This window comes from Saccostrea echinata, unplaced genomic scaffold, assembly GCF_033153115.1.
Source record: "Saccostrea echinata isolate AGI-Se365-2 ecotype Australia unplaced genomic scaffold, CSIRO_AGI_Sech_v1 ptg000023l, whole genome shotgun sequence".
Classification (NCBI taxonomy): Eukaryota; Metazoa; Mollusca; class Bivalvia; order Ostreida; family Ostreidae; genus Saccostrea; species Saccostrea echinata.
The window spans coordinates 4244991-4270126 of NW_026889772.1; the positions used below are offsets into that span (position 1 = coordinate 4244991).

At 34.5% G+C, this 25136-nt stretch overlaps 2 protein-coding genes across 2 annotated transcripts; one reads left to right on the plus strand and one right to left on the minus strand.

Moving 5' to 3' along the window:
- The first annotated feature begins 467 nt into the window (after positions 1–467).
- LOC133191614 (peroxidase-like protein) lies at positions 468–11382 on the plus strand. The gene is made up of 12 exons (XM_061327361.1): positions 468–528; positions 878–1034; positions 1136–1359; positions 1481–1657; positions 1800–1845; positions 1936–2051; positions 3346–3447; positions 3532–3657; positions 4304–5030; positions 7075–7244; positions 7592–7703; positions 11082–11382. Exons 1-12 carry the CDS (start codon positions 468–470, stop codon positions 11380–11382), a joined length of 2319 nt encoding a protein of 772 aa, XP_061183345.1.
- Positions 11383–12959: 1577 nt separating this feature from the next.
- On the minus strand, positions 12960–24425 carry LOC133191615 (nacrein-like protein). Its single transcript, XM_061327362.1, has 8 exons — positions 24266–24425; positions 23697–23858; positions 19052–19215; positions 17815–17907; positions 15652–15688; positions 15361–15546; positions 14686–14846; positions 12960–13118 (listed from the first exon to the last, which is right to left on the minus strand). The coding sequence occupies exons 1-8, from the start codon at positions 24423–24425 to the stop codon at positions 12960–12962; spliced, it is 1122 nt and encodes a 373-aa protein (XP_061183346.1).
- Positions 24426–25136: the final 711 nt, after the last annotated feature.

Below are 25136 nucleotides of genomic sequence, written 5' to 3' on the forward strand. Positions count from 1 at the left end.
AAGGACACATCTTTTCCCCGGCTTGCTTTCGCTGGGCAAGAGAACAAACATCATTTTTAACCATCTTCCTGCCTTCACTAAAAAAGAAATTTCCAAGATATACATTAAACTTTACAGCCGTTCGTTGCTCGAGTACGACTGAATAAACCATTTTTTGTCACAGGTCACCTACATATTGACGTCATTTTCACATTGTGACGTCACAAACACGGAGCAAAACATTATATAACACCTGCTATTTATAGAATATATGTATGACTATATGTATACCAAATTTCATTCTGATCTGAATTGTGGTTTTGTAAATACAGAGATAGTTCGCGAACTTTTTGATCAACCCTCGTATGTTACTTAACAAAATGTGTAAAAGTATGCATTTTTATTGTAGGATGAGCGCACGTTTAATAGTCTACTGTCTTCTCCTAGCAATTTGCTCTTCAGATAGCAAGCAGACAATGCGAGGCATGATGTCGAATATAATGTTAGAAATAATGTCGGCCCTTGGCACACCTGAACAAGTTCCTATAGGTACAATTTTATTCAGTTTAAAGCCATATTTTAAAATGCAGTGTTTTGCATCAGAATTAAAGAATGATTTTAATGCATTTTATATTACAGAAGTTATATAGTGGAATATAAATATCAAATGATTGGTTGGAAAGAAAATGATATTTTTGTTAATTAGATATCATACTTTTAAAAATCCTTATTATGAACAATTCTAGAGCTCACATGACCTTTAAATATCTTTAATCTATGTTGTAACTCTCTATTTTTGGTACAAAGTACATGGCACTTATCTGTTTACCCTCTCTTTAGGTAATTAATCATCGTATTTAATACTGTCCAATAACTTCAGTTTCTTTATTATTTATAGAAACGCAAAATACTGGCAGTGGCCAGTATATTATGGAAAGAGATACTCCAATGAAATTTCATTATAGTTTTTCCCGCCAAAATGATGGCCAAATGGTGAATATGCTCAGTGACCGCGCCCATGTGTTGGGCTCAGTGAATAAAAAATCAGCAGAAATGTAAGTAGGAATTTTATGGTCATGCATGAGAGATTAATATAATGTACATAAAGTTAACTTTCATTGGTGAATATTAAGTACTGCATATTAATACACCGCAGGATGAAAGCACAGAGCTCCGAAGATGTCCGAGAAATTGTGAATGATCCTTCATATGAAGCGATAATGCGGGAAGAGTTTTCTCCATACTGCTATCAGCTGCCACGTTGTGACCCAAACAAAAAATACCGCTCAGCCTGTGGTGCCTGTAACAACCTAAGAAATCCCCTATATGGAAAAGCTTTCACACCCTTTCGTCGAATTGTACCGTCAAAGTATGAAGATGGTAGGTCATCATTTAATAATGGTTGTGTCACTTTCAAAGCCTGATAGAAATAGTGCTTGTGAGAAAACAATTAGGATTTTTCATGATGTACTCTTAGTGTACTTTAGCAATCTTTCAACAGGTATTGAAGCACCAAGAACCAGAAGTGTACTGGGAGGTAGCTTACCAAGTGCTCGTGACGTCAGTAACGTCATCCATGAGGAGCCTCCACTTAATGTTAATTCCGTCATTACGCCGTTTGTCTTTTCTTTCGGACAGTTTCTTGATCATGATTTCACAAGTACACCTTTAATGGAAGGTAATTTTATAGCTATTTAAAAGAGGTGTTCAAAAATGCAATATTAAACATTATAGGCAAAATATTAATTTTCTTTTTGGAAACAGGGAATGTTATTGATGAGTTCCGACTCATTTTAACTTTTTATTCTTTCTTTTTTCAGATGAAAATGGATATTTGATTGAAGACTGCTGCCTAAACCCAGAAAGGTAAGGGACATTTAATAAAGTTTATTAAGAAAACAGAAATGAGAGGATGTACAAATTATAATTTTGATTTTTTTTTTTAATTTCTGACAGATTTGAGTGTTTCAACATCCCCGTGTCAGTAAAAGACCCATACTTTACCGACCCTACAAGAAAGTGTATTCATTTCGTGCGATCGGACATTGCACCCCCGCTTGATTGTTCATCAGGTTCGTTATTTTTTGAAACCAAAATCTGTTTACAATCTTATTCAATGTGTAAATACAAACGATGTTAATTCAAACTATTGCCTGTTTGTTGGTAGGCCTTGACTTTAGCTCGAGGTCATACGTAAGAGGTCAAAGTCAAAAGACATTGAGATGTTGTAGTCTTATACAAAACTAACTTTGTAGCCCTGATCTTATCATAACTTTATATATGTTGTTTTATAGATTTCAATTAAATATTGTAAAAATCAAGTTAAAGTTTTGACCAGGAGTAAATTAAGGGAGGGGTGAGTCATCCTCTATTAAAAAGGAATGCATCTATCCAAAAGTTCTGATTCTAGTCTGATTTTGACCCCGGATCATAGCTTTATTTTATTGATTAACATTGCCTAGTAAGGCTTATTTGTATTATCATGAGACCGGTATGTCATGATCACAATGCAAATGACTCAAATATGACATTGAGCTTCATTCCACATAACTGTTTTTATAAGAAATCAAAGTACTAATACAGTACTGAAAGACGGGGTCAAATTAATAATGTTCATGATTTTATAAACTTCATAACTGCTGAAGATTTTTTATTATGTTTGTTACCAACTTTAAAGAAAATTCAAATTTAAAATTAAAATAAAATTGAAAAGTAAACATCATAAACAAAGTAAAAGATTCATAGATTTAGATTAACAGTAGGGCATTGCTTGAATTTCTCACTCTTTTCTTTATCGTAGATTCAAATGAGGTGCAAAGGGCTCTGCTTTCGTTTTAGACTTCGACTGACAGTAAACTTGTAGACGGGGTCACGTGTCCCCGTCTAAAACGGTCTTTTAAAAATATTTTCATCCAGGCTTATGGAGGTATACTGTCAAAAGAGAATACATTATCTCTAGCTAACAATATATAGTATATACTTTGGGTAAAAATCAATAATTTCTTAATAGCAAAGTAGTCCATCTAGCGTAGATAGACTAAAACTTTTCAACTGATAATTTGGGTTTAAGTTTGGCGTAGGGATATGATTGATAAGACCCACACATGGTCTTGACCTTAGAGAAACATATTTGATTTGTTTTAATTTGGCACAAAAGATCAGTTGAACCAGACCTTTTCACATTTCATTCTATAACTATTATAATCTGCATGTACATGTAGGTTTCTATATACATGTATCATCATGACCTCTTGATGACCATAATCTTTGAATTAATTCCAAAGTTAGCGTTTTTATACTAAACAAATTTCTAGTTATGTATTTTGCATGAGGCTTATGTTTAAGTAAAATTTTTACTAATTACAGGAATTCGTCAACAACAAAACCAAAGATCGGCTTTTATAGATGGTACAATGATATATGGCTTCAACGGAGCGAAAGAAGATTCGTTACGGGTTTTTGAACTGGGTAAAAAACAAAAAAAAAATGTTTAACTAACAAATAATGCAATCAACCTGCTTTACACAAATTATTATGATGCATGCTTCACAGGGTTTCTGAAGGTGAGTGAGGCTTTCCCAAACACTAATGGAGTGCTCCCAAAAGGTGAGGAAAATAGCTGTAACATACAGGAGGAGGACAGACAATCCAGAGACATACAGCACTGTTTCGACTCAGGTATTTACATGTCCCTCTTTCATCATTCTTTTTAAGTGTATGATACAAAAGAAGTTCTAGTTAAAGTTTCTAGGTCTCTTGAGTCACAAAATTGACCTATTGTTATCTGTATTTGTCCGTCGTCTGAATATTTTTAGCTTCATTTCTAGAAATTGTACCAATTTCAAAACATTTTGCTACATAGCATCTATGGGCATAGAGAACATAAATTTTGCATTTCATGGTTTCTGCACCCTGGGGCCTGAAGAGTGGGACGAAAACCATCAAAATTAATGCAATCTTCTAAAATCTTCGATTAACTACTAGACATCAACCAATCAAACTTTTGGCATAAGCAGTTATAAGCATTGGACCCTATACTAATATTATGAAATTCACGGCCCCAGATGTTCTGATGTTCGGGCGGGGCTCTATTGATCATATAGAGAAAATGCATTAACTGTTTGAAAATTTCCGCTTCTTGGTATTTGCAGATGGCCCCTGGGTCAGGGACTCTATTGTTAGGGCTGGGCTCTATTGATCTCATACTAGTACATGTTTTGAAAAACGTATCATGAAACAAAAGAACTATATAAAGATAAGGTCGTTATTATCCAAGTACTATGACTTAACATCTGTAATCATTTTGATTTTTTGTTTTATTCAGGTGACCACAGACATACAGAAAATCCTCTACTCACGGTTTTACATACCGCCTTCCTCCGCCGTCATAATCTCATAGCGACCTTACTCAGGAAAAATGTCGGTGTTACAGATGACGAAGTCTTGTTTCAAGAGGCCAAGCGTATGGTAATTGCTGAGTTACAGCACATTACCTACAACGAATTCCTTCCTATTGTGTTGAATAAGAGGCTGATGAAAATGTACAATTTGAAATCTAAGACAGGCCACGACCGTGTTTATAACGCCTTTTCAGACCCGCGAATCATCAATGCATTTGCAACTGCTGTGTTCAGATTTGGTCACTCTTTGGTAAGGCAGGTAGTTGGAACAGATGATGGAGAATTTGTGAATTTATTTCAACTGAATAAACATTTTGAGCGACCTCGCTTGATTTTGAGTGGAAGAGGCTATGGACATGAGTATCTGACAAACTGGAAAGCAAGAACGGGGGCAGCACAACCAGATGGTTACCTTGTAGACGCTTTGCGTAATAAATTATTCGAAGCAGAGTCATCTTCACTAGTTGGAGCTACACCAAGCTTTGACCTCGCTGCTTTAAATATTCAAAGAGGAAGGGATCATGGACTGCCTGGATACAATGTGTATAGAGAATGGTGTGGACTTCCTAGGGCTCGCCATTTCGGAACAAGGAAATTAGGACTTATAGATCATGATAAAAGAACAGCAGCAAAACTCCGTGCTGTTTACAGGTACCGTTGTTGTGACCGGCTCAGGCCGATCGTAGTTGTTTCTATATGAGGTACATGAAACTACTTGCTCGTACATGACGCCCTGTGCTAGTTTATTTACTTTGCACTTGAAGTTTCTTTTTAATCTTTCATAACATGTTTAAAGAACTAAGGAGAATTATTTTGATGCACTTACCTTGAGATGTATACATTCATACAATTACGTATTCATGGTGAAAAAAAACGTAGTTTTTTTCTTCAAGTGCGTAAGAATTTCAATCTTAACTAAAAAAAAAAAAAAAAAAAAAATCACATTACATCGAATTTAAAAAGCGCGACTTATCCTATATTTTGTCTGTTTATAGCATGTTGGACTTTTAGCATGATGAACATTTAAAAAGAAGTCGATTTCAGTTCAGATTATTTTGAATTTTATGGTTATAATGAAAAGGGCTTGACACATCATATAACCATAACATTACTGTCTACAACAACCTACGATGACGTTTTCTCTAATTCTAGATTGTATCGATTGATTTTGCACACAGCTCATAATTCGTTTGAATTAATTATTTTCTTAGTCCTAACTTCCTGAACATAGTTACAGGATCCAGTTAAAAGAAGTCTTTTACAAAATTGACTAGTTGTATAACTGAGCAGAATGCAAGTATATCAGTATTAAGGTTTTAATTCCTACTAAGATTACTTTACAACTCTGTAAAATGTTTGATAGTTAATAATCTGCAAAGATATTTTTCTTCCAACGATACTAGCCAATGGATTTCATATTCCTCATTCTATTTCATAAAAAATCAACATTTCTTCCTTTCATATGTCGACTCGATACATGTATATCCCAGTGAACTTGAAATAAGAGTGAAATTAGACCAGAGTGAGACACATATGTTTCATATTTGGATATTTTACTAGAAAAAGATATTAATGGTAACCTAATAACAAAACTTTATGATAAACGTGATGACCAACTTTTGTCGTCAACTTCCCTTTTTATGTAGCATTACGCCCTTATCACCTGCATATGGGCTGTATATCTCCCAGTTGATTTGATACGCAAAAGCATGCTCTACGCATATCTAAAATGAGGCAAGCTATTAACAAAGAAGTTGATGAAACAATGACATAAACAGTCTCGTTTAAAGTCATTATTTTGCAAGTTCTATGGTTGATACAATGACCTTGTCAGCAAAAACTATCTATCATTAAGTCAAATGCTGAATGATGTTTTTCATACTAATTGTTAGCAATTATTTAAACACTGAATTGTCTATGCTAATTCCTTCATGGCACCCGATCCCAAATCTTATGTTTTCTTTTAGTCTTTTAGACGTCCGTTTTTGCTACAAAATAATTTTTTTTAATTTAAAGGCAATATAATGTTCATACATTTGTTTTTCATCAAAATTTGGTATGTTAATTTGTTTGTTTGTTTTAGGTCCCTTTGAGAATTTTTCACTCATATTGAGACGCCTCCACTTGTCTGTGGGGGAGGGGGGGGGGGGTTAGACCTGTACTCTGTACTTACGACCTTTGAGCAGTGAGGGACCTTTTTTGTATCAGCACCTACTGCAACAAGGAACCTCGATTTATACGATTTTGTCCAAAGGACTGGTCTTCACGTCCCGCGGTGGGATTCGAACATGGATCATCTTCTACTACGCGACTCCAGTGCAAACGCTCTAACCCTGTGCCACGCGGGCGACTGGTATTTTAATAGAAACATTTAATAGGGATATTCTTCACACATCATACTCTGTTGAGAAATAATGTGAATTATTTTAAAAAAAAATACATACTCATAGAACAAATAATAACTTAGAGTCACTTAAAATAAAAAAAAAATGATTTTTGCAGTAGTCTATATGTCTAAAAACGTATTGGTTAGTATTAAAATCCACTTGATGCTGACTATTGATATCCCATGCCGATCATCCCTTAAAAAGGAATACTTGTATCCCCTTCTTCTTTTAAAACTATTAACATTTGCAAAGAATTGAATTCATACCGAAACATGTTATGACAGCAGCTCTTTAACATATTTTTCTAGGCACCCAGACGACATTGATCTTTTTTCTGGCGGATTATCTGAAAGACGCCTCCGCGGTGCGTTAATCGGTCCGACCTTTGCCTGTATCCTGGCTTACCAGTTCCAACAGCTCAAGGTCGGAGACAGATACTGGTATGAGAATCCACACCCAATCTATGGATTTTCATCAGGTACAAATACTCCTTTTTTACTTATAAATAGCAAAAGCTGTGCCTTATGGAATTGTATATTTAGGACTGTTTTCTTTATCCTTTCATCGACGTGGTCGATCACGGTAACGATTCCATCTGAGGCATTCGGAAAATCTATCTAATTTTCCATGCATTACGCAACAGACTACACTGTCAACATTTGCTATAAGAGTTTTGTAATAATATTAGTCTGTTAAATTAATTCATGTTTTCAAATCACTAAACATAATTTTACAGTACTTATTCGCTATGATATATACGAAACAAGTTTTCTAGTTTTAGTGACTGTGATCAGTTAATACTAAATTAAGTGCTTTTTCCTACAGAACAATTGAAAGAGTTGAAAAAAGTAAGTCTTGCAAAGGTTATATGTTCTACGGCGGAGGAGAGCCAAATAATGGACATCCAGCCCAATCTTATGAAGCGTAGAAGCAAGAGGTAAAGCTTGTCTTCAAAACTTTATAAATCGGTCGCATTTAAATCAAATAATTAAGTATATTTGATTTCAAACAATATTTCTGATTTCTATACAAAAGGGAGGGGGGATATATCAACCTAATCAGCGTCAGATTGCAGATTTCTGTCAAAATATTGATGTTCATATTTTAGTAAATTACCTTGACTACGCGTTGACTTTTCTCTTTTTAGGTCACCTGAGTCACTCAGGTGACCTATTGCTATCCGTTTTCGTCCGTCGTCGTGCGTCGTCCGTCGTCCGTCGTGCGTCGTGTGTTAACATTTGAACATTTTCAGCTTCTTCTCTGAAACCGCTGAACCAATTTCAGCCAATTTTGGCATATAGCATCTATGTGTGAAGGGAAACAAAATTTGTGAATTTCACGGTCCCTGCCCCCCTGGGGCCTGAGGGGTGGGGCTAAAACCACTAAAATTAATGCAATCTTTAAAAATCTTCTTCTTTACTCCTGGACAACAAGGAGTCAAACTGTTGGCATGATTGTAATAAGCATTGAGCCCTCTACCAAAATTGTGAAATTCATGGCCCCAGGGTCAGGGGTTCTGGTGCTAGGGCGGGGCTATATAGATCATATACTGAAAGTGCATTATTTCTTTGAAAATCTTCTTCTTTACTCCTGGGTATTATTGAAACAAATTGAATACATAGTTATGATAAGCAAGGGTGACTCTACCAAAATTGTGAAATTCATGGCCCCAGGGTCAGGGGTTCTGGTGCTAGGGCGGGGTTATATAGATCATATAGTGAAAGTGCATTATTTCTTTGAAAATCTTCTTCTCTACTCCTGGGTATTATTGAAACAAATTGAACACATAGTTATGATAAGCAAGGATGACTCTACCAAAATTGTGAAATTCATGGCCCCAGGGTCAGGGGTTCTGGTGAAAAGGTTGGGGGGGGGGTGCTCTATTGATTATATAGTGAAAAAGCAAAATTTCTTTGAAAATCTTCTTCTCTACTCCTGGTTATTATTTAAACAAATTGAATACATAGTTATGATTAGCAAGGGTGACTGTACCAAAATTGTGAAATTCATTGCCCCAGGGTAAGGGGTTCTGGTGCTAGGGCGGGGCTATATAGATCATATACTGAAAGTGCATTATTTCTTTAAAAATCTTCTTCTCTGCCCCTGGGTATTATTTAAGCAAATTAAATACATAGTTATGATACGCAAGGATGCCTCTTCCAAAATTATGAATTTCATGGCCCCAGGGTCAAGGGTTCTGGTGAAAAGGTGTGTGTGTGTGTGTGTGTGGGGGGGGGGGGGGTGGCTCTATTGATTATATGGTGAGAAAGCAAAATTTCTTTGAAAATCTTCTTCTCTACTCGTGGTTATTATTTAAACAAATTGAATACATAGTTATGATTAGCAAGAGTGACTGTACCAAAATTGTGAAATTCATTGCCCCAGGGAAAGGGGTTCTGGTGCTAGGACAGGGCTACATAGATCATATAGTGAAAAAGCAAAATTTCTTTGAAAATCTTCTTCTCTACTCCTGGTTATTATTTAAACAAATCAAATACATAGTTATGATACGCAAGGATGCCTCTTCCAAAATTATGAATTTCATGGCCCCAGGATCAAGGGTTCTGGTGAAAAGGTGGGGGGGGGGGGCTCTATTAATTATATATTGAGAAAGCAAAATTTCTTTGAAAATCTTCTTCTCTACTCACAGGTATTATTTAAACAAATTAAATACATAGTTATGATAGGCTGACTCTACCAAATTTGTGAAATTCATGGCCCCAGGGTCAGGGGTTCTGGTGAAAAGGGGGGGGGGGCTCTATTGATTATATAGTGAAAAAGCAAAATTTCTTTGAAAATCTTCTTCTCTACTCCTGGTTATTATTTAAACAAATTGAATACATTGTTATGATAAGCAAGGATGCCTCTTCCAAAATTGTTAAATTCATGGCCCCAGGGACAGGGGTTCTGGTGCTAGGGTGGGGCTATATAGATCCTATAGTGAAGGTGAATTATTTCTTTGAGAATCTTCTTCTCTGCCCCTGGGTATTATTTAAATAAACTAAGTACATTGTTATGATATGCAAGGATGCCTCTTCCAAAATTGTGAATTTCAGGCTCCCAGGATCAAGGGTTCTGGTGAAAAAGGGGGGGGGGGCTCTATTGATTATATAGCGAAAAAGCAAAATTTCTTTGAAAATATTCTGGTTAAAAAGCAAAGAAGCTAAGTGTATAGTTATGATGAGCAAGAGTGCTTCTTCCAGAGTAGTAAATTTCATGACCCCCTGGGTCAGATGTGCTGGTGTAAGGGTGGGGCTCTTGATAATATAGTGAAAATGCATTAATTCTATTAAATAATCCTGTCTGCTCTTAGTGTTAAGCAGACAAACAAAGTGATTACTTATGATGAGCAAACTTCTGGTCCCAGGGTGAGAGGCGCTGGTGTTTCTCGGTGGGGGGGGGGGGGGGGGTCTATTGATAATATAGTGAATATAGTGAATCTGTAGTAAAAGTGCATTATTTCTTTAAAATTTTCTCTGCACCTGGGCATATCAGAGGCAAAAAGAGTAAAAGTTTTAATAAGGAAGGGTATTTTTACCAGATTTTTGAACATCTGGACCATTTGTTCAAGTGTTCTGGTCCTGGCCAGGGCTTATTAATTTGTATTCTACTGAGAGGAGTTATTCCCCTTTGCCATTTACTTTTGATAATTAATCACTGTAAATAATGTACTTGAAAGGTTAATAGAATAGGAGAATTATTTAAGAATTGTTATTGTATAATACAAAAAGTACTTTCTTAGTTTTAATGATCAGGTAGACTTGTAAGTAGTAGATAAATAAAAATGAGACAAAGATAACTTGTCTTATGAAATGTTCATCAAAGACCAAGAGAGGCTAATGTAAGAGATTTCAACAAGGAATTAAAATATTACAGAAGCACTGATAGTTTGTTAATATACTTATGGTGAGAGTGATAAATGGGGAAGAGATTAGATCATTAGAACCTAATTTATGAACTGTTATTGAATACTAGACTAATTATTTTGTTGATCCTGATCACCCTATTTTTCTTGCATTTGGGCAACAAAGGTTCACCTTTTAGTTCATTTTATACTCTATGAATTCTCTAAATTGTTGTATGATACTCAGGTGACCGTTAAGGCCCTTGGGCCTCTTGTATTACTAAATGAAGGCTTCATTTTCCATTCAGACCAAAATGTAAATTTCCTTACCGATGTAATGTCTTTGAAATACTTATGGTTTTTACCGTATTTACTATATGAGTAACAGAAAATATTTTAAAACTTAATCTCTTAAATCTAATAAAACTTACAAAACAGAAATTTCATTTTTCAATACTTTTTTCCCTAAAGAAACCCCCGGATGACCTGTAACCAAGTGTTAGGAGAGGGGCAGGAGCTGGGTTACCGTATAGACGTGTTTGGAAACAACTTTTCTGGTTATAGGGAACCGGCAATAAGAAATATGCAGAGACCTGTGCGCATATTAAGGCGGATCTATCCATATAACCCCACACTGCAGCATCTGCTCACAAACAGACCCAACAATGAAAACATTGCCAGAGAGGTTGTTCTTCCCACGAGGAAGGGGCATAGAGGGCGTATTGCAGTCACCACACGGAGACCTCTCCAATTTGGTACTCATGTAGCGTGACTGCGATACCCAGGATAACAGAATTAATATGTACCTTGTGCTATTTAAGTATATGCGATTATGTGAAGGAGTACATGTAAATGTGGTATTTTATTTACAGACACTGGACAGGCGGTAACATGACTAGGTTCTATTAACTAAATTCTCGTTTTCTTTTACTAACGAGCCGCACTCCTAACCTACTCATTCAACTATATAGACGTTTTATCATTCTTCTGGTATACAGATAATAATAAAATTTGTATTGTGCTCGTGCGTGTGTAGTAAGAATTATTAAATTTGTAAAACGATTTATGTTAATATAAAGTCTAGTCTTTTGTATGTATGTATGGTCTGGGCTTTAGTCAATAGTTTAAATATATTTATAATATTACAAGGTTGTTTTCTTTGCAAACTTTATTGAAATTTTTGAAAGTTAGATCAGTCAAAACTTCTTTAGGCACAAATGGCGTCCAAGTTTACTCCTTAAAGCTATCCCAATAGTAATTAAATAGCTTATCAAGAGGGGATATATGACATTTCCCTACCATGATGTTACATAACGAGAGTGGGGATAGGAGGTACAGTGTCTTGTAAATGACCCTGGAATTAAAGAAACAACAATTATCTAGAGTATTAGAAAAGGGATACAGCCAAATCTATACGAATTCCTCTTCATGAAAAAGTCGAGGATATTCTTGATGTTTGATGAAGTGTCAAATAATGCAATGTTCATACAACTTCTTTAATGCACCTCAGTTTCAGGGAGTGTTCAGCACCCTTTGGGTGTAGATGATTATTTGAATAAAAAATATCTAAGAATAAATTACTCTATCGTAAATTTTGTATTTCTTAGAGATTCGAGCGATTAAAATTTCAAATGCGTTACATGTACGATACGCATAAGAACTATGTTTTGCTTCTACGTGAAATAAGAAAAGTTGAAAAAGAAGTTAAGATTAACAGAAACATCACAGAAAAGATTAGTAAGAGGATAAATTCAGTCAGATTTTGAAGAAACTTGATACACCTAAAGTTGATTCTAGACAAGATTATCCCAGAGGAAGTAGTAACTCCTGCGGAGAAAGTTAAAGAAATCTGAGGTCAACATAGAGAACATGATAATTCTAAAAGAGAGATTGGTAAACATGACCCAAACTTGTAGCGATCTTTACTGGTGGCTGAGCATAGACCGGGATACACCGAGATAGAGGCCAACAACTTCAGTGTGATATTGGTTGATTGTGACCTCCAAAACCAAATTTTGTCGCTATAAGGATATCTTGTCGTCTGTTTTCTTATATATACTGTTCATGTATAGTAAGCTGTCCATGTAAAGCTTTAAGTTAAAATATTCTAGGCAGGCGTTGATTTGGATACAGATATCTCATAAAATGATCACCACAGATGCTTGCAGATAGGAGTGACGTTATTTCTCCACAAGTCAAAATTCAAATAATAGGAGATGGATTCATTATATTTAAAGGAAGGAACTATTGATTTCTGAAGACAGACATTTCTGGAAAAAGTTTTCATCAAAGTTGACTCTTAATTCAGTATGAATGACTGATGCAGTTCTTCCTTCTTCTGACAATACTTTATTCTTCATCGGGGCAGTATTGCGTCTCTTGTCCTACATCTGACCAGTGAAAGTTTCTATATACAGGTGACCGGTTATGTTGTGTTGGCCGTCGAAGTCCATTCTTAACGAGCGGTACGTTATGTACGTCCTGAACCAATCTGTACATCTCAAAGGCCTGAAATTGTAATTATTGGGATCAGTTAAAGACAATTGAATATACTGACTATAATCCTATGGGTTTAAGTGAATCGGTCCATTATTTTGCGTTTATTTTCATTGATAAAAATACTAGGCAGTCTAGTTTATTTTTGTCTAGACAAAGGATCTTTTAATTCTGAAATCGACAATTGTTAAAATCTCAGATCTCTTAATAAAAAAAGAATTATGATAAAATGCAGTTTGGTGACACGGTAATCAATACAATGTATGGAATGAAATATGAAGAAAACAAACAGCAATCAAGCTTAAATATCCATTGAAGCAATACAGATTGGGAGCAGAACAAAAATCGATCTCTAGAAACATCAGTGGTGGGATCAGGTACGATGGAGAAGTAAGCATCCCGTCAACCGGTCACACCTGCCGTGTGCACATTGTCATGATCGGGCGGACGGAAAAATACGTACACAATTCAGTGTGAAAAGAATGGCCTAACAGTTTGTATGAAAAATGTCAGTAAATATTCGACTTAACGATAGATTGCATATGCTAAAAAGGTCGACCGTAGAATTTGCGAAATATTAACTTTAAGCGGAACTGTTGTATTTCCTTGTATAATCAACTTATCCGTCAATTGTTCGTACGTAGAGCATGTTCTTGCGTATTGAATGGGCTGGAAACATAAACTCCATATGCAGATGGAAATAGTATATTGCTACATAACTAAGGAAAGGTGACAATAGAAAAGTTGAAGTCATCACGTTTATCAAGTTTTGTTGTTAGTTACCACTAAATACTTTTGGTAGTAAAATATCCAGATATGAAACACATGTGTCAGACTCTGTGGTGTCTTTTTCTCGAGTTCAAAGGGATATCGAATCAGCTGGACTAGGAATGAATATGAATATTGGTAATTGATAAAATGTCGTCGATATAAAGGAAAACAATACGTTGGCATGAGGACAAACCATTTAAAAAATTATTCAGTTCTGAGTACGATTTATATCACGATTATTCACATGACATATACAGTCATTATAGGCCAGAAGGATCAGTTCTGAATAAGATTCATGCCACGATTTTACATATGACACGTAGTCACGTACACGCATTGTAGATAAGGAGGATTCACATATCGAAACAGTGTCTAAAGTAGACATTCGATGCCATTTGATGATTAATTTTATGAACTCTTAGTTAACTAACACAACTGTTATGTTTCTCAACACATGCATCGAAATTATTGATCTCTCGGGGAAGTAAATGATTAACGAATCTGCACCATATTAATAACTTGCTTCTCATCGTCATGATTGTCCATGATAACAGACAATTTCGATTTAATTAGGTCTCGAAAACATCACTTGAACATTTTATATACTGTCTTATTGGTGAATACAAAGGCATTTGAATATGTCCCTTAGCGACTTACTTGTGAATTGATGGATAATTATTTTAAATGTGTTCCATGTGATCTTACTGCGATTTCAAACTGTACGTCTACTTAGTATTGTTTTCATTTCATATGAGTAAGAGGATCCGTTTCTAATACGATGACATGGTATAGAAGCATATTGATATACCTCTCGAGAGACCCGAATTGGACAGCGCATGACGATCCAGCGAGTGTGGTGGCTACAGGGAGGCGTGGTGAGGGAGCCATGATACATGTAGAAGCTCCAGTCGTAGGGTAGCACGTCCAGTGGAGAAATATACTCAGTCAGATAAACATACTCACGGTTAGCTACATAAATGACATATTTAAGACAATTTTAGTGTATTTATAATTGACTTGATATTGAAAAAATATGAAAAAAAATGTAAAAGTACTTCATTTTTTCCAAAGAAGATAATCGCACACTATCAATTATTTCGACCAAAAATTTACCATGCACTAAAATGACTATGAATAGCAGAAGTAATAGGTTGTTTGTTTCAATACCAGTATAAAGTTATCCATCAAAAATACCGTTTTCAATATTAGTATGAAAGCTATCAAATCAGAGAGAGAGAGAGAGAGAGAGAGAGAGAGAGAGAGAGAGAGAGAGAGTGTGTGTGTGTATGTGTGTGTGTGTGTGTGTGTTTTGAATATGAGTAAAAAAACTATCCAAGTAGAATGAGGGTTTTCTGCATGGCTCCAAGAATGCTTAACACTGTGTTTTTTGCTCTCGAAGACAGTATTTCATACCTAAAATATGGCTGTGAAAATTAATCAGAAAGAAAACAAAGAGACAGATGGGTGTGATACGGTACATTACTCTGATTTTTGGGTGGGACGTACTGACGGACAGTGTAGAAATATTTCTCCATCAATGTGCTCATCAGTTCGGCCTTTTTAAGTCGACAGAAGCAGTACCTCTTGTAGCACTCGTCACTCTTCCCAACACACGGACATGTCTTGTTAAAATCCAGCTTAGTCTGCAATTGTTGGCAAAGGAAAACCACTCAGGCCTCTTAAGTTTTTAATGAAAACCTTACGTACCAGGATTTGATTTGCTTTTGATTCGTATTTTCTGTCTGAATACGTACTTCATTAATAGGATCTTCACTCAACATTGTACTTTCTTGAACTTCATCATCATCAATCTAGAAAATAAAATCTCAAAGTAGTTCTGTTATTTTTAATTCTTTTAAAATAACAGGACATTTAATTATCTAACAGATTTATGAAACTTGGCTTTTTATTAAGGATGTCAAAATATTTATTTTCCTTTAGTCGACTATTCGATTACATCATTCGAACGATAGTCGAATTCGGAACATTTTGTGAAAAAAAAGTCAAACTTCACTGGTACATGACTGGTACATGACGTATGTATAACTCAAAAACCCTTTTATTTATATATATTTAAAAAGTACCATCAAAATTGATGCAACGTTACGCGTGGATAGTATGATTATGTGAAATAAATTTATATACCTTATTCTCCAATATGTATGATTTCCCAATCAATAGAAATCATTAATCGATCTGTACATGCAGTTCAGTCAGTTTTTATTTTAGTAAGCATTAAAAATGCCAGCTAATATTTTTTAAGGCTTATTATGAAATAAATTGGGGGAGGGGGTGTGTTTGTTAATCTTACACTATTTACACGTCAGGTGCCTATGAAATTGTTAAACAGAAACTGCTTATTTAATTATTGATTGCTCTGGCTATCAAAACGTCCTTAAACAGTTTAAAATGTTAGCGAATTGTTTTATTAATTATCGACGTGTCAAAACATGTCACAGCTATAATTTGTTCCTTGCATTTGAGAAATCTTAAAATAACAAAATATTATTGGTACATGGTGTAAGATCAATTTAAAATATTTTTACAAACAAAGCCCAGTATATTAGTGGGTAATTTATTACAAAATTTAAAATTAAAAATTTATTACAAAAGCAACGCAGGCCGTTAGTGACAAATAATTCTCGCAGTAATGAAGCACTTATATATACACTAGACAAAATTGCTAACGCACCACTTATTATTCTTATTTGTGAATTGATCATTTTCCTGATTGTTACTAATATATAAGATATGCCATCTTTTCCAAAACAGTTGGATTGACAAATGTTTTGGTGTCATGTCAAGACCCTTAAAGGACCTTCTTGTCCGAAAACCAATTTCCCGACGTGCACTGCGCACAGTTTTTGCCAAGATATGAAGTTGGTGATTACCGATGGTGGTCAGTGAGGTTGCGACGGGAGCAGTATCCCACTTAAAAATCAAATGATATACCCTGATTGACTACCATATCGCTTAGTAGTCATCCAGTCCCTTGGTGTCCCTACCAAATCCACCCAACTTCCGGTTGCCCCAGTTTTGTGGAACAATCTTGAAGTTATTGTGTGGTGCTTACTTAATGCCGTCGCTATCTATTGTAAACATTTTATGATTGTTTATTCATTTTCAACAATTTGTCATCAAAGAAATGTATAATCTTTTAATTGTGTTAATTTTTCACACATTTCTTCAAAGGAATCCCCTGCAGACACCATACTAGCTGCCTAAGCATGCTCTTCTAAGACTCAAACGCCGCATAAGGTGTAACTTTTTTCCTGAGTTTTTAATTAGTACAAACCACAAAGAAAAATATTGAAATTTATTCCACCAAAAAGGTATGGACATGATTTTAATTTTTTCTATGAAGTGGTTACGCTTCAGTAAACATTGTTGTTATTTATCAGTTAAAACATTTAAATGTCTCATTTTTTATTAAGGTAACATAATTATATATCAAAAACATCATAAACAAATTTTGATCTAGTGTAATTATCGTTCTTTCTATACGTACATGGAAAATCAACCGTTTTTTTTTTTTTTAGTTGAGAAAAAAATTATCTTATCGACTCTTTGAGGAAAGTTTCTCAATTTTGTGATGAGAATTCCATCTTGTTATTACTCTTTTATTGCATTTATTTAATTATAAGAATATTCGAGTGTCATTTCTTTATTCGATCCTCGGTATATTCGACTAATAGTCGAATAGTCGACTATTCGTTGACATCCCTAGTTTTAATCAGTGCTCTTTTTATAGTTAGTGGTTAACGCATGCTTTCCATGTTGACTTGCTTTCCTGTTGATGGAATGCTCAAGTTTGCTGTGTTGATGGATATTTAAGCATCAAAAATACTGTTATCGAATTGTGAAAGAAAAGCACAGTATCTGCACTTATTGCTGTGAACTTCAAATTAAAGCACAACACATGCAGTGAGAGATTTACCTCAACCATTATGCCAATGACAACCAGTCCGTCATCTTTGTCCTTAGCGACGCCTACATCTTTGTACTTATCATTGAAAAAGACGACGTGGGCCTGGAAGGAAAACAGTCAAATATAAGAATACTGAGAGTGTCGTTTTGACTGAGTGACGTGTACGAGGGTTAATCCAAAAGTCATGTCACAACTGATATAAAATCATTGATAATCGAAGGATTTCAACAAAACTTTATATACTTATACCTCAGTATATTTTGACTTTTGACCTAAAATTTCATTCAGATGTATGTAATACTTTATTAGATATCAAAATAAACACAACATTGGGTCAGGTCAATCGCCCCACGGCAAGAATGTACCGAAGTCGTTATGATGTTTTACTTCAGCCCTCGTTTTGAATTTGATGATACATAAAATTTATAATACATAAAATAAAAAAAGGAAAGAACTTAAAAAAATTGGACAAACTTTAAGTGATTTGATGCTACAACTCAAAAGAAGACGGTTTATAGCAAATGGCAGTAAAGATTAACAAAAAGAAGTACGCGAGAGGTTTAAAAAGATATGTTGATGAACTGAAAATACTTACCGAAAAATAACGTCATAACGACGTCGGTAACATTCTTGCTAGGCGGAGATACACAAAACCTAACGCTGTGTTTATCTTAATATTTTAAAATGTATTTTATATAATTGAAAGGAATTTTCAGACAAAAATCAAAATAGGTAGGGATATTAGTATGTCAAATTTTATTTATTTTTATTATTTGGTGGACTGTTAGTCCCCGAGGGTCTCTACAGCCCAGTTACCTAGCTTGAAAATACGGGATATATATTTAATCACTGTGGTAAAATTTAGAAATTTATTTCAAAATTAAGGATTATCTCCCTCATGCATAGCTCTGATCCTTCGACGTATTTAACTCCTGTCTTTGGCACCTTTTTTCAGCTCTTCCAAGTCTTTTTTATTTAAATATTTTGGATTTCCAAGGTTTCGGCTTGAGCATCACCGAAGAGACATAATTTCTCGAAATGCGCATCTGGTGCATCAAAATTGGTACCGTATATGATTTACACTGATAACATAAATTTGATTATTAAAGATTTTATAGCAGTTGTGACATTACTTTTTTTTTTTTTTTTTTACAAACCCTCGTAGTACGATGGTTTCTTCTATGTAATGTGTACTAAATGAATTAGACTGGTAAATAGGAATGTATACGCTGAATACATTGCATACCTCCATTGGATAGAAATCTCCATCAATAGAATGTTCTGATCCCCGTTTTTCCTCAGTACCGATGTGGAAATGAATTTCCTCAAATACGTACCTGTCTGACCCTCGTTGTGGTACGTTTGTGAGGGAAATAGTTCGTGATTCTGTGCTGAAGTGGGGGGAGTGACCTTTCAAAGAGTTCGCAATGTTAATTTCCATCTTGTTATAAACAACAACATATTATGCAGTTTTGCTACTCTTTATTGCATCATATTAGCATAGTGCCAACTCCTCATATTTAATACGAACTGTTTAGCTTAATAAGGAACAACGAGTCGAGGTGGTACATGTGGGTCATCCTATGGTAGAAAAAGTGTCAGGCACTGTCAAGCATAGGAAGTGTGAGATAATCATGAAGAATACAAAATGTAATCATATAGTACACTAAATGTTTGGTTATCCAATAGGAGGTAAAGGAGGAAAAGTGTTACTTGATTACTCAAAAAGGACAAAATAATTGTCATTAGGACTTGTGATCATTTCGGATAAAAAAAATCTTAGTATGACGTAAGTAAGACGTAAAACATATAAAATGTCACTTAATCATGCAGGTAGAATACAAAATGTCAAAACAGTTCATAATGTAAAGGACGTGTCAGATAATCATACAGGTTACAAGGTTAAAAAGACGCTTAAGTTCTGTTTGAAAATATCTATGTATCTCTTTAAGACTAGGTCTTCCAATAATCTGCTGGAATTCCCATGGGTGTTTATTGTTTGTGCCCCATTATAAGCAAAACCTGCTTTTGTATTCATATGGAGCAGAATTTATAAAAAAAAAACTTTTATATCAAAAGAACAAATATTTGTCACCTTCAATTCGACGTTTAAATGTAAATATATCGACGATATCTAATCAATAAACCATATTCATTTTCAGTCCTACGTACGTAGATTTGATACATGTATATCCCACTGAACTCGAAATAAAAAAAAAATCACAGTCTCACACTTCTGATTCATATTTCAATAGGTTATGATAATTATATTATAATTATAATATTTTTTAATATAAATTTATGATAATGATGATGACTTCATTTGTTTCTTTCTGTCCTCAGCTTTCTCTATTTATATAGCAATATACCATTTTCACATGCAAATGAATTTTATGTCTCTCAGTTGATTCAAAACGAAATAGCATATTTTACATACAATAATGTGCATTAAAGTGGTAAAAATTTTCGCTTAAGTGGAATTTATGTCTTTCTTATCGAAAGTTAATTGTTTCATATGGCATGCCCATTTCTTTAGAATTGAGAAGCCAATATTAGTGTTTTAAGACACCCCACTCTCTGAGACTTAAAATTCGAATTTTGATGAAATTCGTATTTTTTTTTAAGTTGGAGGGAGAGAGAGTGAGAGTCTCCCCTTTCTGTAAAGCTCAAGTATTGCAACGAATTAGTACATAATTAATATATATGTATTTATCATGTCTATTGAAGTTATTACAACACGTGTATCGATCGAACACGTGTTTACCCGGATCTCTGATTATGGATATTGCAAATCACAGACTTTTTAAACCGCCACGTTTTACGGAAGAAAAAAAACCGCTCAAACAACCCGTTTGATCCTTAAACTTCGATATGCCAACAAAGGAATTGACGCAGTTAATATAAGTAATATTCTTAAACACAAAAGGGTCCAATTTTGTTTTCCACCATAATTTCCAATTGAAGACTACACCCTGTATTTCCATCGAAATTAAATATACATCGATTATTGCTTCCACTCCTCCATGGCATGCAGCTGATCTGATGTTTTTGGATGTCCGTGTTTGCTTTGTTTCCGATTTGTATTGTTTTAATGGACTATGAGCCTGAATACTATCGTTATATCCATATTTCCAAACTTTTTAATTATAAAAATACTCTACAGTGCCGTAATATCGAACATCTGAAACATAATCCTCCACTTAATAAATCACTTATTCTGAAAAAGGGACAAAATTTAGGGAACCCCGATCTTTCAACTGGCTTCATAATTTCACAAATATTAAGAATTCTGTGGATGATTTTGCCAGGCGATGGGTCAAACATGAAAAAGAAGACCTTGACACTTTGTCAGAATGGATTAAAAGTATCAGATGGATGTTTAAATCTCGCATTAATCGATTGAGGGGCAAATATGAAAACAATCTATCTTTCTGTCCTAATAATTCAGAAGTGAAAAAAGAATTAGATATATTACACGATCAGTATGTACTGGTCCCAGCTGACAATGCAGGTAACAACATTATCTTTGTTTGGCTCATTATTTGATTTGTACTTTAGAGGAACTGGGATTTAATTCTGCAAGCGGCAATCCAACTTATACCCATAGTTCCCTTTCTAAGGAGGAAATTCTTCAAAATCATATGTAAGTTTTAAATATTTTTAATATTCCTAACAATCAAAATGAAATTTGAATTACCATGCCTACACTGGATTCCTAAACTTTATACAAATCCTTACAAGCAAAAATACTTAGCGGTAAATGTTCTACCAAGCCTCTTTCTTTACTCCTCACTAAAATATTGACAGCATTGAATGAAAAACTTCAAGAGTACTGTACAACGATATATTCGAGAAGTGGTGCATGCGGATACTTAAAATCTCCAAGGAACTTTAAAAAAAAAAAAAATACCAAAATCCATAACATCAAAACGTACGACTTTTATTAATCACATTATGGAACTATTCCTCACGATGAAGTCCAGGCTTTATAACATAATAGCTGCCTTTTCTATAAAAATAGAACTCGTAATTTTACTAACCTTGTAATTGGTCATTTGCAAAAGCAAGATTACTTTGTTAAAAACATTCTGATTGTACACACAAGTACACACGAGTACACTAAGTTAAAAGATGGTTGAGTTTGTGATTGACAATATCTATGTGGTTTACTGAGATCAGGTCTTTCAACATTCGGTCGGAATTCCCTTCGGTACAACTGCGCCCTGTTATTAGCAAACCTATTTTTGTATTCATATGAAGCAGAATTTGCTTAAAAATTTCTACAAAAGAATAAGAAAAACACCTCTTGTGACCTTAAAAATTGATCTCGACATTTACATATATCGGGGACGTATCATTAATTAGCAATAGTTACTTCCATTCCAATGTCGACTTGATATATCCCAGTGAACTTGAAATAAAAGATACCACAGAGTCTAATACATCTGTTTCATTTTTGGATATTTTACTAAAAAAAGACGTTATGGATAACCTAACAACAAACTTTAATGATAAACGTGATGACTTCAACTTTTCTATTGTCAACTTTCCATACTTATGTAGCAATATACCCTTATCACCTTCATATGGGATTTATATTTCCCAGTTGATTCGATGCGCAAGAGCATGCTCCATGTGCGAACTATCTCTAAAACAAGGCAAGCTATTGATAAACAAGTTGATGAAACAAGGATATCAAAAGTCTTGGTTAAAGTCATCATTTCGCAAGTTCTATGGTCAATATAATGACTTTGTCAGCAATTGCAATCTATCATCAAGTCAAATGCTGAATGACATTTTTCATTCTAATTGTTATGCCATTATTTAAGGGGATGAAGGACACTTGGTCTCATGACTCAGTTTAACAACGTCATAGTCTCTAATAATACAAGTGCAATACCTGATATAAATCATCAGTAATTGTAAAAAGAATTTGACAATTTGTTTTGCTTCAGCATCTTATATAAAAATATTAAAAAGTTTAAACTTTTTTTGTAAAATATTGATAAACTACAGGAAAAATTGACCCACTCTTTTGTTTCCCTACACTGTGCGTCCAACAAGTCAGTGACGTCATACACGATCATACTCGGTGAATACACGGGCAGTATTATTACATAAAAACGGGTCAAAATCAGCACATGGTAGGGTATTTTGTAAATTAGAGGACACTAAATATATTTTTACACTGTTTTTGACAGAAATCTTTTGCAGGTATGTCTTATTTCACTTATTTAGCTTACGTGTGCCGTCATAGTTGGTTTTTCCCGTACTCGAGAAATGTAAACATGACATGTTTGGAATGCCGTGTGTAGTGTCAAATAAATAGAGGTTTTTTATGAGATACAAGAATTGAAAACTTAAGATATGATTTTAGCTATCGTGTAAGAATGATGGTGGTAAGTATGATTAAATCTTACATGCATATTGTAGGTGTCAAATGATAATAGAAATCATGTACGAATGTATCAAATAATAACAGTGTTCATGTAATATTATGTCTCCAATTAATGAAATACATGTAACTATGTATTGCAACTATGTACATTTCTAATAATAATAGTGTAATTGTAAGACTTTGTCAAATGATAATTATATTTACCATGTGTGCTCGTGACACATTATAATAGTCATCATAAGACTGCAAGTATATACCAACTGTAGAAGTGATCGTGTAAGTTTTTGACGATAATCATGTCAGATTGTACATCTTCAAAAACGATTGACATCAACATGTAAGGTTTGTATCAAATAAAAAGTATTACTAGTGTAAGATTGTGTCAATAAAGTGTAAACCAATTAATCATTCCTGTGTTTCAAATCACAGCCATAGAATAAATGAATATTCCATATTCCTTTACAAATGCTTTTTGGTTAAAAATTTTTCTTACCGTTGTTTCGTATTTTCCCGGGTACTCTAGTACACAGATTCACAAAATGTAACGCAGTTTGCGGCCAGTAAATGGTATTTTGGGTTTTAATGTTGATCGGTGACTGGAATTTCCCTTCACAATCATGCCAACATGGCGTCACCAGATGCCACTGTGTAGGCCCTGTAAAGTATTAGAGATCATTCCTGGTTTTGTTTTGGAAGAAATTATTTGTATGTACAATTACTTCATGGCCTGTTTTCACACCTGTGTTTAAACCAGCAGGATTGTTCATAAGAAATCTAAAGAAACATTTCGTGGTAACACACATTGTTATCTAAGGCAAGCTTAAAGGAAATTTGATTTCTCTGAAAATGTGTTTTTGTCTGCTTTTTACAAGTCTGTTTCTAGGACCTCAAAGAACCTTGAATCATAGTTGATGCATGAAATGAAAATTGTTGCACGAAAAAAATTCAGTTTCAAGCTTCATTTTGAGGCTTTTTCAATTAGATAGTATTTATAAGAGTTATTGTTCTTGGCATCTTAATTCCAACTTTGATAAAAATATGAAAATTCATAGGAAACTTTACCATGACATCCAAAGGGATTATAACTGAAATGAGCTGATTTACAATCCTCCTCAAAACAGAGACCGAATGCTTGTCTGTCTCTAGAGTACAAAGAGGTCGCGGAGGAAGACGGCACAAGAGGCAGCAGCAGACGTAAAACTACCCAGCAGAAAATCACCATTCCAACATTAGAAAGCTGCAAGTTATCTTGCAATGGCCACGTCAGAAGTACTAGAACGGAACACTGGACACTGACGGCTTGAAATTGACTTACGACATATGTTACATTTATGTTAACTGATCAGCCAATGAAAGGAAATATAGAAATATCTGCATAAACATATGTTGTACAAAGCACTTGTTTCTTCATGCTTTATACGATTAAAGGATTATACAAACTGTTTTTCTTCTATGATGAAGCTTTCATGTTGTATCAGTCATATTTTCAGGATTTTAACCTCGTATTTGAATTAACGTCGATACTATTTTCATAAGGAACTTCATGTTGAAAAATTTGAAGATAAACATGGATGAATCTCATATATAAATCCTTCAAATATTACGAATCGTGAACAGGGCAAAAAGACGGACCCCTGAAGACAACGGAGGTGCGATCTGGTGCCCAAGAGGAGTAAGCACTTCTTATCAACAGGTCACACCTGCCGTGTATCTTTTGTAGTGATCTGGTGAATTGATTTATCCCCAGTCAAAATTTGTGTTAAAACAATGGCCTTACAATATGCATGAAATATGTAAGTCAAAATAAGGCTCAATGATAGGTTTTTTTTTTAAACAGGGTCATTATATCGATCATAGAATTTGCTAAATGCTGATTTTAAAGAGATTGTTGAAAGCCCTGTAACACCAACTTATTTATCGATAGCCAGTCTCG

What these genes read in the sequence shown, in the direction of transcription:
- LOC133191614 (XM_061327361.1), top strand. Translation starts at nt 468, where the DNA reads ATGTCGAATATAATGTTAGAAATAATGTCGGCCCTTGGCACACCTGAA. An exon ending in ACCGTCAAAGTATGAAGATG is followed by an intron (nt 1,360 to 1,480) that starts GTAGGTCATCAT and finishes ATCTTTCAACAG; the next exon opens with GTATTGAAGCACCAAGAACC. An exon ending in AATCTATGGATTTTCATCAG is followed by an intron (nt 7,245 to 7,591) that starts GTACAAATACTC and finishes TTTTTCCTACAG; the next exon opens with AACAATTGAAAGAGTTGAAA.
- LOC133191615 (XM_061327362.1), bottom strand. Translation starts at nt 24,425, where the DNA reads ATGGTGATTTTCTGCTGGGTAGTTTTACGTCTGCTGCTGCCTCTTGTG. An exon ending in CGGGAAAATACGAAACAACG is followed by an intron (nt 19,216 to 23,696) that starts GTAAGAAAAATT and finishes ACTCTTTGAAAG; the next exon opens with GTCACTCCCCCCACTTCAGC. An exon ending in CAATTCGGGTCTCTCGAGAG is followed by an intron (nt 13,119 to 14,685) that starts GTATATCAATAT and finishes TTACAATTTCAG; the next exon opens with GCCTTTGAGATGTACAGATT.